This window comes from Semicossyphus pulcher, unplaced genomic scaffold (genome assembly GCF_022749685.1).
Source record: "Semicossyphus pulcher isolate SPU_LCO1_2020_fin unplaced genomic scaffold, fSemPul1.0.p SCAF_20, whole genome shotgun sequence".
Classification (NCBI taxonomy): Eukaryota; Metazoa; Chordata; class Actinopteri; order Labriformes; family Labridae; genus Semicossyphus; species Semicossyphus pulcher.
The window spans coordinates 1,436,853-1,451,349 of record NW_027211694.1 but is presented as its reverse complement, the minus strand read 5'-3'; the positions used below and the strand labels follow the sequence as shown (position 1 = coordinate 1,451,349).

Sequence of the window (14,497 nt, the reverse complement as noted above, 5' to 3'; positions counted from 1 at the left end):
TTGCTCTGCTCCTTATTTGAACTGTTTTAGTCCAAATAACGAATAGATAACCGTCATGTTCTCGCCTTGTTACAAGTTTAGCTTCAGATATTCTTTATCAGGAATTTTGGGTTTTGAATTTAATAGATTTTGATGGTTTACGAGCTGCATTATTGAACTTTCTTATTTCTTCTCGTCTTCGTTTAACGTAAAATTACGTTTATTAAATATTTATATATTCAGTTTATTCTTTGCTTCATCTTTGTTGACAGTCTGGCGTCTGCGCTGTCGTGTTTCGTCTGATTGACGTCCAGTCTGTGTTTAAATCTGCTTCTGTGCTGTCTCACTGTCAGACTCTTTGTCACTGTAACACACACCGCCTGGTATAAATAACCTCCTACGCCTCAGCTGAATAAAACATGTTGTCATTAGTGAATCACAGACTCCGTCAATGAGAGAGTATTGATGTGACGGGAAACAGCTTGAGACATCAACTATATAACGAGGAAGTAAATGGACACCAGCATGAATTGATGCGCATGTATCCGGTTTATTCAGTGGTAGGAAATGCATCGGGTGCTCTTTGATGGAGAAATGAATCAAAGCGTTTTATGGCGGTATTCATGAAAAGTAGTAGGAGGAAAATACCCTCCAAAAAAGCAATCGATCAAAGGCTTGTATAAAAATAATCTCTGATAAAAACCTGCCACTCAATCCTGAACTGTTTCTGCATCCCCTTAAAGATGTCAGAATATTTTGTATGTTTAAGTTTACGACAGAGACAGTATTTAAAAAAGAGTCTGTAAGTATCTCTAAACTTGATAAATAGATATAACTGCTGCTGACCGTCTCTGTCCGTCTCTGTGTGTCTCAGAGTCGGTCATCCCGAGTTCAGGAACGTTTCACGTGAAGCTCCCAAAGAAGCCCGGAGTGGAGCTGGGGATCACCATCAGCTGTGAGTACAGACGTGAAAGAAGAAGAGCACATGATGTTTCTCACCTCTGAGAGGTGTAGAATAAGAAACCCAGTTCAAAGCCCTCTCTGGGACGGTGAAGAAATAATATCCAACATTATAAACAGACGTCTTTGAGCATCTGCACGCTCGACTTCCTCAGAGAGGCTCGCAACTGTGCTGATGCATGTTGGGTTTTTTTGGTGTATTTTTAGTCGTGCTCGCGGCGCAGCTAAAAATAGATGACGGCGTTAAACGGTCCAGACTGAATTATCTCAACGACTTTAAGACGGAGGAGATTTTGTTCACTGATTTTTCTTCCCCACTGGATGAATTTGAACTTTGGCGATCCTCTGACTCTCACTTAGCGCCATCATCAGGTCAACATCTGAATGTTCCAATACTTTGGTTTCTGAACAAATACCTGCAACACTAATTTGGGGATTTTTTTCATCAGAGTCGTTCATCTTCAAATATGCAGATGAAGTCTTAAGTATTTAATTAACATTTTAGGTCGGTGGTAACTCGTGTGCACACATCTGTGAAATCAGAGTTTAATTTTAAATGAATGTTGAAATGTTAAATATTCAGGCCTGGTCCTCCTCTTGCTGTGACACACATTTGTCAGTTCAATATTAAACAACCTGCTGCGGTTTAATTCGTCTTCTTAACATTTAATCGTTAACTCGTGTTCTTGTGGAGTCAACAGGATGAATTATTCACCGTCTCATGTGTGAGCTTTGTTTCAGGTGTCTGAACCTTTCTCAAGCTGTCTCTAACACGTGTCTGTCTGTCTGTGTGTCTGTCTGTCTGTCTGTGTGTCTGTCTGTGTGTCTGTCTGTGTGTCTGTCTGTCTGTCTGTCTGTCTATTTATGTGTCTGTCTGTGTGTCTGTCTGTGTGTGTCTGTCTGTCTCTCTCTGTCTGTCTGTGTGTGTCTGTCTGTCTCTCTCTGTCTGTCTGTGTGTCTGTCTGTGTGTGTCTGTGTGTCTGTCTGTGTGTCTGTCTGTCTCTCTCTGTCTGTCTGTGTGTCTGTCTGTCTCTCTCTGTCTGTGTGTCTGTCTGTGTGTGTGTGTGTGTGTCTGTCTGTGTGTCTCTCTCTGTCTCTCTCTGTCTGTCTGTGTCTGTCTGTCTCTCTCTGTCTGTGTGTGTGTCTGTCTGTCTCTCTCTGTCTGTGTGTGTCTGTGTCTGTCTCTCTCTGTCTGTCTGTCTGTGTGTGTCTGTCTGTCTCTCTCTGTCTGTCTGTGTGTGTCTGTCTGTCTCTCTCTGTCTGTCTGTGTGTCTGTCTGTCTCTCTCTGTCTGTGTGTGTCTGTCTGTCTGTCTCTCTCTGTCTGTGTGTGTCTGTCTGTCTCTCTCTGTCTGTCTGTGTGTCTGTCTCTCTCTGTCTGTGTGTGTCTGTCTCTCTCTCTCTCTCTGTCTGTCTGTGTCTGTCTGCGTGTCTGTCTGTTTGTCTGTCTGTCTGTGTCTGTCTGTCTGTCTGTCTGTCTGTCTGTCTGTCTGCAGCTCCGTCCAACAGGAAACCAGGTGATCCTCTGATCATCTCTGACATCAAGAAAGGCAGCGTCGCACACAGGTACGCACAAACACGGCACGTCTGATCGTAGAGGCAGCTCAGATTGTATTAGATCAGTTAATGTAGCCGCACCTCTGTTTACCTGAAGAGTCACATAAAGGTGTCGGTCTGTTCCTGTGCAGTGTAGAGAAGATAGATACCTCCAAGTTGTGTTTAGTTTGGTGTTTGAGTAAATGTGTGAGAGCATCAGCTGTGTTAAAGCTCGGTCAGCTGTCTGTGGTTAATTAGGCTAACAGGCCAGTGTGTGTGTGTGTGTGTGTGTGTGTGTGTGTGTGTGTGTGTGTTTTGTAGGTCATGTGTTTTGGAGTGTGAAGCAGAAACTGTGATTCATACAGTAGCATCTGTTTACTGTGTGTTGTGTTTTACAGTAAGGGAACCTGAACTGTTAGATAATGTTTCTGTGTTCGTGTTTTCGGTGTTGTTTTTCAGGACGGGGACGCTGGAGCTCGGAGACAAGCTGCTGGCCATCGACAACATCCGGGTGGAGAACTGCTCGATGGAGGAGGCGGTGCAGATCCTGCAGCAGTGTGAGGAGCTCGTCAAACTGAAGATACGAAAAGACGAAGACAACTCAGGTAAGACGCCAAACACCGGCTCTGTTAAGAGTATGACATGTTACATTTATGTTCCAGTCATCTTCAAACCAGCGAGAAAACGTTTCATTTGGCTGAGATGTGTTTAGAAAATCCTAAAGAAAGAGAAAAATGTAGCTTTGACATTAAGTCGTGCTTTTATTTTGAAGGTTGCCACTGCTGCATCATTTTCTACGTACTTACTGAAAATTTATTCCTCCAGAAACTTTAGTATCTCCACATAAACATCTGCTCCATCATGCCATATGCAGCTCTCAGCTACTTAGCATTCCCCTTGCGTTTGAATGAACCTTTATCGATCGTTTCAGACGAACAGGAAGTGTCCGGCAGCATCATCTACACGGTGGAGCTGCAGAGGTACGGAGGCCCGCTGGGGATCACCATCTCAGGCACCGAGGAGCCGTTCGACCCCATCATCATCTCCTCTCTGACCAAGGGAGGGCTGGCTGAGAGGTGCACGCGCACACGCACACACACACACACACACACACACTATTAAATTATTCAATAACTTTTATAAGCCATCAACAGTCGACTCGAGCAGACGAGTAACTTTACAATGTTTTTTAGCCTCCTTTTAAAGACGAGAGCGAGAGACAGTTTCCCTACGTTTAACTTTTATATAAAATTATAGAAATAGTATTTACCTTTTCTATTCACTTTAAATTATGTGCACTTAATTCTTAATGTTCTAACTATACAAATAATAACAAAGACAACATTTCCTTATTTCATAAATGTTTGATACTTTTTTCTTTACGTTATATTGTTTTATACTTCCTGTATATTACATTGTTTAATATTGTTAAACATATTATACAAACTGAGAGATAAAAACATTTTAAACATCTGTTTCCTGTGCTGATAAGAATTATGATGAAAAGGAGGATGTCGCCATCTGCTGTTAATAATAGATAAAATAAATCATAATTAATATAAGACTTAATAACTTTCTCTATGATTGATTATTTATTTACTTTTATTTAAAGTTTGAATATTGATTTATTTGTATAGTTTTTCAATATGATCATATTTACACATTTACTCTTTTTTAAAACTGTATATCGTTTATTTACATGTTTTATTAGAGTTAAATATATAAAGCTTATACCACTGCATTATTACATGCTATGTTACTGTATTGGTCTTGTTATTTACCAGACATATTTTATATAATATTATTATGAGAAACAGTTTGTCAAGTAGTTTTTGTCCTGCTGTTTGGATGCACAACAGTCTAAAGGAAAATAAGTGAAAAATCATAAAAATTCAAAATCATAAAAAATGATGTTAAATTTTCCTGTTTAGGATTAAAAGAGTGTGGATGTAAGTGTTCACAGTATTAAGTAAAGAAACCGAAGAGTCTAACCTGTTTATATTTCTTACTGTAGGACCGGAGCGATCCACGTGGGCGACCGTATCCTGGCGATCAACAGCAGCAGTCTGAAGGGGAAACCTCTGAGTGAAGCCATCAGTCTGCTGCAGCAGGCCGGAGAGACGGTCACGCTGAAGATCAAGAAGCAGGGAGAACGTACGAACGCACACACTCTTACACACACTCTTACACACACTCTTACACATTGGATTATTTTTTAGGAAGTCTATGAATTTTCTCCTTATTTGAGACAAAACGTGATCTCACTTTTTCCTCTAAACTCTTTCAAGTATATTCCGGAGAAGGTAAACATTATTCAAAGAATCATAGAAACAAGACGCTCCTGAAAACTCCAGAAGTTGCCTGAGAATCATCATGTTTTTAAGTTGTCTTCAGCATCTGTGTAATCAGGTGATAGTTGTCTCTACATACATGAGGTCACTACAAACTGGAACAGCTAACAGCTGATTCTGCTCGGCCTCGGATCGTCCCAAACTGTGAACAAAACAAACGTGTCAAAATCCTGCTTTCACTGAGATGACAAGCACATGCAGATTAAGCAGGAGCATCTGTTTTTATATCTCTTTAGTGTCAAGTCCAAAGTCCTGTGTGATTGGTCCAGGCCTGGCACCGGGGGTGGGGCTTGGCCAGGAGCTCCAGGACGGGGAGGAGGAGCCTGTTGTCATGGTTGCACCGCTGAGCAGTCAGAGAGTTTTCAGCACGCTGCCGTCTGTCGACTCCGCCGTGGAGTCCTGGGACGGATCCAACATGGACAGCAGCTTCACCACCCCGGGTAGGAGACTGACCCCTAACCTTTGACCTCCTGATCTGTACTTTTAAAATGCGACAAATGACAGGACTAATAAAATGTTTCTGTGTCTGTTTGTAGCGCCACCTTTTCAGTCGTCTCCGTACAGCTTCCACGAGTGGCGCAACGCCAAGACAACCAACAGCCAATCATCGTCCTCCACTCGCCAGAGAGCCAATCCGCTGTCAGATCTCGGCCTGAGTGACGACGACTGGGACCGCCCACCGCTTGGAGGGTAGGACAACGAGAGAATTCGCTAATGACTTTGTAATTTAAGAAAATAACTCTAAAAATAACTAAAAATGACTAAAGAACTAAAGTATATTCTGAATATGGACTAAAGAACACTAAACAGAGTTAATACGAATATAAAAGTCACATTTATCAGTTTGCAAATCAGGAATTTAGTAAATACTCAACTTTATTGTCTTTTTTTTCCCGAGCATAATTCCCAAATGCCTCCATTAGTGTGCTAGCATTCCTCATTCAAATCAGTGGGAGTTGCTAGCATCGAGCTAACAGCAGTAACAGCAGTGTGTCTCTGTCTGCAGAGCCTGTAATCTTCCCAGCGGTCTAATCACTGACAGCAGGTACCACATTGACCTTTAACCTCCACACAGTCCTCTGTTAACCCTCACCTGGTGACCTTTGACCCCCTGCCTCACTGACACATACACCTGGTGGATGTGTATGTCGTCTCTGCACATGTCCCCCCCCCCACCTGTCGAGTCAACACACAACTCTCCACCAGCATGGCGTGTTCGTCACCAGCCCCTCCTCTGTGTGTGACTCCACTAGGGTTGTCTGCGCTCTGATTGGCTGACCTTTGACCTTTCCCTTCCCCTCAGGTTCACTGTGGGGCATGATGGGACAGAACCGGACCAGGAGGAGAACTTCTGGTCTCAGGCTCTGGAGGATTTGGAGACGTGTGGGCAGAGCGGCATCCTCAGAGAGCTGGAGGTGAGTCGTGCTTTTGATGTACTGATTACTGGATGTGTAAGAAGGAGGCGTAAGAAACACAGCAGGAACGGTTATTACAGGAAATTAAACTAATAGAGGATCGACGGGGAGTCTGGAAGATGAACAGATTAAGTAAAGACACCGTGAGTTAGATAGAAATCAGGTCCCAGTTTTTATAGCTTCAACTTTAGATATGACAAACGTACCTTTACTGCTACCCTTGTTTCATTTTTTGAAAGTGAATTTTGTAATTAATATTTCTGTTTTCCAAACTGATGCTGGAACAAAACTGATAAGTTTTCCAACCTTTAGGCAACCTTCAAAATAAAAGCAAGGCTCAATGTTAAAGGGGTTAAACGTGCTGGGGGAAATCTTTGGTTAATGTTTAGGTGGCCTTGAAAACATTCTGCAGGTCCTTGAAAAGCCTGATGAGGTTCAAGGTGTCACTGTGAGGAAGGTGTGACAGGTGGTTTGGTTAGCTTAGTGTCTCTTCATGTGAAGAAATATATTGATATTTTTATATTTGCATCTGTCTTATTTTTTTAATGAAATGTGTTGGATGCTAGCCGCCTTAGCTACTGCAACTTATTGTTTCAATCATGGCCCTGTTATTTGCCTAACTGTGGAAATCCTGTCCCCTGACTGATGAAATCAAGTTTTTTTGGAAGGTCAAGATTTATTTAAACAGATTATTATAGATTTAAAATTAAGATTTGTCTTCAGTAGAGCTTCAAGAGCTGGCGTGCTCAACTCAAACACTTTCACCGACTCAAAGATATCACTCTGAGCAACAGCACGTCAGCATTAACATTTATAAGGCTTAACAGTGAAAGAGATAAGTAACAGTAGCTTAAACGAACACTTATTGCGAGGGCTGACGTTTTGTAGTTTATATTTGTATTACCAATAAAAAGAGGCCAAATGTTTGCTGAATTACCTTGAACATTATTTAGTTGAACTTTAACTGTTTTCCAGATTTTGCATCAATTCAGCCGGAAATCTTTTGAAAACAACCAGTTATGATTTGTTTCTGTGAACGTTGCTTAATGATGAAAGTAGTAACTGTCCTGCCCTTAGTACAGTAGAATTCGTGCACTTTGTTCTTTATGTTTGTTGTAAATTGTAGTGCTCAAGCTGAATAGAGAAATGACTCCTTCTCTTCCAGGAGTCTGGACAGGAAACGCACCTCCTCGCTCTGGTATCCTCCTTCCTCTCCTCTACTAACTCTCCTCCTGTCCTCTCCTCTCTCCTCTCTCTAACTGGACTTTTTTTAGCGTTGTGAAACATCCGACATGTTAGCTGTTTTTGAATGTGACTCTAACCGCACCCCAAACCCAGCAGCAAGCTGCAGACCATGGTGACGTCATTGTGACATTTTAGTGACATCACCCAGCTTCTGACCAATCACGTGGCAGAGTCATGTTGCACCGGGCATGGCAGTTTGAGCAAGGCATGCTGGGAGAGCTTGTGCAAGGCCTGATGGGTAGTTTGTTTTGCCAGTCATGAAGCAGATCTGTCCAGTCATGCATGCGTCTGATGAGTCCTTGATTCTGATTGGCTGATAAGTGGGCATCTGTTGACTGAAGTGAGAAGACTTGTTGACTTAAAGTAATATAGAAGTTAGATACTATCATCAAACAGGAAGTAGAACATGTAACAGTAAATCAGAACAAACACACAGGATGTAAACATGTCAGAGTTAGCAAGAATGCTAAACAACACAGTAGATCCGACCAGAGGAGCCAACATAGAAAGAAGCAGATCCTTTAATTTAACTACAGTGTTATAGTTTTTATATTCTGTAAGAGGAAACAGTTCTGTAGTTTGAGTAGATCTCTTGAGTAGCCTAGAAAAGATCCCATTGGTAGATCTAGTCAACAGAAGTATCAATAGATCCCATCTCAGTAGAGACGAGAGTAAGACAACAGTAGATCCTAGAAATACAAAGTGAGAGACAGCAGTAAATCCCATCAGACGAAAGAGGAAACGATTGAATCTGTCAATAGAGACCTGTCTTGTCCTGGTGTGATCATGGCAGCTGGGGTCAAAGGTCGCCCAGAATGCCTTCCGTCTCCATATGTAGATGGATCCAACTGGCTGTTTTTGGTTTGCGGTCTTTGATTGGATGCGTTTCATTGGCTCTTTCCAGGCAACCATCATGTCGGGCTCCACCCTCAGTCTGAACCATGACCCCACCCCAATGCGCAGCACGCTAGGACGCCAGGCAAGCTTCCAGGAACGCAGCAACTCCAGACCACAGGTAACCAGGGCTGACCTGTGACCTTTAATCTAGCACTTTCACTGTTACCTTAACATCTTGAAGAATTTCCCCTGTGTCTTCTCTCAGGTGACAGCTCGATCCAACACCTTGCCCTCTGACCCCCATCGCCGAGCCTTTGCCATGAGGAAGATGAGGCAGGAAGTCAATGAGATCCTAAACCAGAACCCTGTGGAGCTCCACAAGGTGATGTTTGACCCTTGTTTGATATCGCACTCGGAAATCAGTTGACATTTATGCACTTGCTGTGATTGTAAATGTGTGTCTGTGTCTTTGTAGCTTACTCTAGAGAAGGCCTCGGATCTAGAGGATTTTGGATTTAGTGTTTCTGATGGTTTGTTGGACCGAGGCGTTTACGTTAGTAACATCCGACCGGGAGGCCCAGCCGAGCGGGGTGGCCTCCGGGCCTATGACCGGATACTACAGGTACATACATGGAAGAAAGACACAAGCCCTTAAAAAATACACACATACCTCCCAACAAAAGAGAAAATAAGAATCATGATACATTTTGTCTTTCAGATCAACCACGTGCGGACCAGAGACTTCGACTGCTGCCTCGTCGTTCCACTGATTGCAGAGTCTCCAAACCATCTGGAGCTTGTTATCAGCCGAAACCCAACTTCCTCCTCCTCCTCCCTGCTGGCCAATCACACTGACGGTACCAACAACAGCACCCACTCCCCTCAGCCAATCAGCAGCGACCTGGGACCTACTGAGATCCCCATTGGCCACTCAGAAGATGGTGGTCCAATCAAGTGGAGCCAACCAGGAGATGGGCTTGGGGCGGGTCTTGCAGTTGGCCAGGTGAATAATAATTCCTTATAGCAGACGAACACTGGAGCAAACTGGATTAAACTGGTTCTAACCAGATTGAACTGGAGAGGTCAACTAGGAGAACAATACAACAAAATAAAACTGGTTTAGACCCATCCAAACTGGTTCAGAGTGGACCCCCCATGGTGCTACACACCCTCTGGATGAACTTTGACCCTTGACCACAAAAGTTTGATCTTTGAACTGCTGAAGCAGCCTGAAAGCACATTGATGGACTGGAGCAACTCCTCACCTTCACCTGAGCCAGTTCTGCACACTGGAACTACTGGTGTCACTGGAACCAGATCTATGACTACTGATCCTACTGGAACCACCGGAGCTACTGGACTTACTGGTCCCAGATTAATGGGTACTGGTTCTCTTGACCCAGAGCCATTTCTACTGATTCTACTGAAGACAGAGCCACAGCCAATGGTTTTACTGGTCTAAGATTAATGGTTACTGGTTCTCCAAGCCTGGAACTAGGGCTACTGAAGCCAGAGCCAAAGCCAATGGTCTTACTGGTTCAAGACATGTAGGCACTGGTCTTAGTGGTTTGAGAATCTACGGCTACGGATTCCACTGAAGCCACAACAAGAGCAAGTGGTTCAACTGGACCAAGACACATGGATTCTGGTCTTACTGGTTGCAGAACCATGGGTATTGGCCTTACTCAAGCCAAAACTAATGGTCTTACTGGTCCAAGACACATGGGCTCAGATCTGAGAGGTAACAGACCCATGGGTAATGGTCCAACTAAAGCCAGAGCCACAGTCAGTGGCCTTACTGGTTCAAGACATGGTTCTTGTTCATGGTCTTAGTGGTAAGAGAATTGTGGGTACTTAATAAGAGCCACGACAGCTGCTTCTATGAGCCCAGAACACTGTGTCTTGGTCCATCTGGTCTTACTGGAACCAGAACCATGGCTTCTGGTTGTACTGGCCAAGAACCACAGCAGCACAAAGACTGATGGAAGTCCAGAATCCAGAACCTGCTGATGGATAGCCAAGGAGAGTAGGGATGCTCCGATCAGGCTGATATCATTGGCATCGTCCAAACTGATTCCGATTTCCTGTCTGGTTTATTTTTTTTAAGAAAGCCTCCTGAATGAGAAACCCTTTTTAAACCCAACCACTGTGATTTATATCAAAGTCTTAATCTTGATGTTATTCAGGTTAGAATCACTGGTACGAAATATTTTTATATTATGCTGCTACTCACTTCAAAAGTTAAAATAGGTAACGCTGAATGATCTCAAGGGAGAGTAGGCATTCTGGTCCATCAGGTCTTTGGACAGTGAAATCTGGGGTATGCAAGGCTTGAAAGTAAGGATCCTATTAGGGTTATTGGTAGAGGTACATTTATTTGTCCTGAAGGCAAAGCATGGTTACAGGTGAATGATACTTTGCTATTGAAATTGGTTGTACCAATTTAATATGTGCATTAGAAGCCCACGTCAATTTCAAGCACTTCTTTGGTTTATCGGATCTGAAAATGTTTAGATGCTAACCAAATGATTAGAAGGTGGCACAAAAAAATGGATACAAATAACTTTAAACACCTGGCCTTTGAAGAGTATCCATTTGCATATACTAGATTAAAACTGTAAAGTTATAGTAGCTTTGGCTGCTACAATGTCTGCAACCCCCAGAAGTCACTGCAGAATCACTTGAAGCTCCAGATGAAAGTAGAGAACCCCAAAGATTCAGAACGCTTTTTCCTCCTTTAGTTTCTTTGAGTTACTGGTGCAAACTGAACTAAACCACATGACCAATTAAAATGTCTCGTTAAATCTATAATCTGGTTTTAATTTTTCCTTAATGTAATATTTTTTAAGTTAAATTGCCAGGCTGAGGTTCAAATGTCATTGTTGATATGGAAAACAGAATGAAAACAATCTCACCACAAGGTCCATTTGCTTTTTTACTGCTGTAAACCTCAAGTTTCATGTAAACACTGACGATGGGTCCTTAAATTATTTTGAAAAATATAAATATATATTTAAACTACAATTTCTCCTGTGAAAGAAAGTGATATCATTGAAAACAGTAACTACATGGACCTACAGGTAAAAGAGTTTTTCAAAATTCACCAACTTTTGAATGGACTTTGGTCTTCTTCTTCTTCTGAAAGTATCTGAAGTGCTGAATGTTTTTTGGCATTGATATCGACACATTTCAAACAAAAGCCACCACCTGTTGTTGGAGAACATGCAGCCATGATGGATTTGTTAAGATTTTTGTAACTATTATTTAATGAATCTAATTATTTCCAATAATTATGAGCTGATACTGATCGGAGCATCCCTAATGAAGCAGAACGACGGAAGGTTTACTGTTACAATTTGAGTTCTGTGCCATGAACGAGCTGCAGTCTGGAAGAGTAATAATCATGTTGATAATATTGATGACGATGACACTGAGCAGTTCAATAAGAATCTTTTTCTACTGTTTACACCTGTTGGACTGGCCACACTGTGTGTATGTATGTGTGTGTGTCTGTGTGCGTGTTTGTATGTTATGTGTGTGTGTTAAACACAAGGCCAGTTAAGCCCCTCCCACCTCGATTCCTCGTCTTGGCTTGCCCCGCCCCCACCCTTCTTTCCTCAACCAATAGGCAGCAAGGATGAAAAACAGACACAATTCTGAGAGATACAGCTGATTGGCTGGAACCAATCAGAAAAAAACTCTCCCTGTCTTTGATTGGTTCTCCTCAACACATAAAATTGACCAATCAGCTCCCAGGAAGAAGCCAAGCATGCCCCTAACCTGACTTCCCCTGACCCCCCCAGTAACAGTGATCTATTATGCTAATCGATCGATGTGTTTTTTGATTGACTGTTGTCAGTTTTCTCTGTTTGTTTGTTTGTTTGTTTGTTTTCATGGCGACTGAACCTGAAAAAATGTAAAATAGATTAAAAAACGGTTCAGTCCCGTCGCTGTTCACATCGAAAACATGAAATCCCGAAAAACCTTCACCTCATAACCACGAAAACAACGATGTTACACGAAAAAAAGCCTGATGAAACAGGAAACCTGTGACAGTAAATACCTGTGTGTGTGTGTGTGTGTGTGTGTGTGTGTGTGTGTGTGTGTGTGTGTGTGTGTGTGTGTGTGTGTGTGTGTGTGAGTGTGTGTGTGTGAGTGTGAGAGAGACGGAGAGAGAGAGAATGTGTGTTATTTTGGAGTGATGTCAACATCTTTCTGCTCTCACCACAGTCTGAACTCACTATTTAAACTGGCCAATCAGAACCCTCCCTCAGCGCCAACCATCAATAGCTCTCTGCTAAAGGTCCTGTGCTCTGGGATCAGAAAGCTGTGATTGGCTGTTCCTTTTGGATAGAAACTTTAACTGAAATGTTTTGAATCTCAAGCTTAGTGCTAGCAAATAATTAGCATGAGGCTAGCCCATGGTCGGCATATGCCTAACGTGTCTACCTTAAGGTAAACACACTCAGCACAAAGCTTATACTAGCAATGGCTACCATCTAGCAATCATATGTTTACCGTTTGTTAAATATATGGTTAGACCTAGACCCAACACATGACTAGCACAGCCAGTCTATGCTTACTACGCACCTTGCACATGGCTAACATAGGGCTACAATTTGGTAAAGACAGCTTGTATTTGGTCAGGACACAGCTAACACAGGGCTAACACCTGGCTAACAAACAGCCTGCACCTGGCAGACATAGGTACCATATGGTCAGCACACCCCTAGCACAAAGCTTGCACAGGGATGCAGCTGGTATGTTTAGCTAGTGTTTGGTTAGCACACAGCTAACACAGGGCTAACATCTGCGTAACATAACTAGATGGTAGCACATGGCTAGTGCAGCACTTAAACAGGGCTAACATGTGGTGAACATAGCCAGTATTTGTTATGCACACAGCTATTACAGGGCTATCGTCTGGTGGAATTTGCACATAGTTGTTTAGCATTTAGCTAAAGTAGTTCTAACATTTGGGTAAAAGTATATGGTCAGTAAACATGAGAACAAGGCTAACACACTGTAAACAATGGTTAGCCCGAACCTGGAACACAGCTAAGATGGCATTAAGACATGGTAATCAGCCATTATCTTGTTTGCATGTTGCTTAAACGGCTAATATGTGGTTAGCACAAACTTAGAATAAGGCTAACCCAAGACTTACACCTGAAACACAGAGCTAAGACTGGGTTTAACCACCAGTTAGCGCATGACTAGCACAGCCCCTATATATAGCTAACATTACCCAAACACTTACAACCTTGTTGACAGTGAAAACTGGAAGCAGATTCTTGCTCGGTGATTAGCAATGTTAGCATTTTAGCACTAAGCTGAGACAAACTGTTCCACCAATGGAAAAAAGCCAGAGCTGAGGGGGTGTGGCCTCAGGAGGGTTTAATGAGTGAGATCTAAAGCCATACACACTGTGTTTGTGCGCACGTATTGACCGTGTGCGTGTGTGTTGTAGAGTGTGTGTTTGTATTTGTGTGTGTGCGCGTGAGTGTGTAACATTGCAGGGATTTGCACTCTAGTGATTCACCTCAGCAAGACGTCCCACACACACACATACAGACACACATATTCAAACACAAATACACACACACACACACACACACATGCATTGCACTGCCATTTAAAATAGTGGGTCAGATTAGTTTCCATGTAGCTTCACCAACCAACCAAACTGTATTTTTCTTTAAAGGAACAGGGATGTTGTAAAGTATTTTTGTACAAATTTAATACTTTGGTAGCATGACGTTCCTGGTGTTTGTCCTGTCGGGCTCCACTGCTCTACTCCACCCCCCTTTGTATGGACGACTACTGAGCAACAATAAAGATGAAAGACCTGCTGGGAGGACTCGACTATGTGTCTGTTTGTTAAATGAACACACAACATAACATTAATACGGCAGGTATACAGAGGACACATTTTACAGAGAAAACTCTTGTGTCTTATCTCAAAGGAAGCTTCACTTTCATTCAATTTAATATTAAATTGAATACATATTTGTTATAAGTCTATTTACTGAATGTTAGTCAATGTATTTACCCACTAACAATGGCACCTTTGTTCTAAAATGCATTATTACTTATCAGTTGAAATGTATAAACACTTATATCTGTAATTAGCAAAAGTCGGGTAAGTGGTGAAAGTATTAAAATATACTTCAAGT

At 42.4% G+C, this 14,497-nt stretch overlaps 1 protein-coding gene across 4 annotated transcripts in view; it reads left to right on the top strand.

Moving 5' to 3' along the window:
• Positions 1 to 14,174, top strand: part of grip1 (glutamate receptor interacting protein 1) — a 56,375-nt gene extending 42,201 nt beyond the window's left edge. For all 4 annotated transcript variants that reach the window (XM_069670962.1, XM_069670960.1, XM_069670961.1 and 1 more), the window contains 12 exons: positions 854 to 934; positions 2,434 to 2,503; positions 2,933 to 3,078; positions 3,405 to 3,549; positions 4,488 to 4,627; positions 5,061 to 5,264; positions 5,361 to 5,514; positions 6,128 to 6,239; positions 8,389 to 8,499; positions 8,587 to 8,703; positions 8,797 to 8,943; positions 9,040 to 14,174. In XM_069670962.1, the coding sequence (XP_069527063.1) occupies positions 854 to 934; positions 2,434 to 2,503; positions 2,933 to 3,078; positions 3,405 to 3,549; positions 4,488 to 4,627; positions 5,061 to 5,264; positions 5,361 to 5,514; positions 6,128 to 6,239; positions 8,389 to 8,499; positions 8,587 to 8,703; positions 8,797 to 8,943; positions 9,040 to 9,345 (1,733 nt within the window). In that variant the 3' untranslated portion in view covers positions 9,346 to 14,174. The remainder of the gene's footprint in view (positions 1 to 853; positions 935 to 2,433; positions 2,504 to 2,932; positions 3,079 to 3,404; positions 3,550 to 4,487; positions 4,628 to 5,060; positions 5,265 to 5,360; positions 5,515 to 6,127; positions 6,240 to 8,388; positions 8,500 to 8,586; positions 8,704 to 8,796; positions 8,944 to 9,039) is intronic.
• The last annotated feature ends 323 nt before the right edge of the window (positions 14,175 to 14,497 follow it).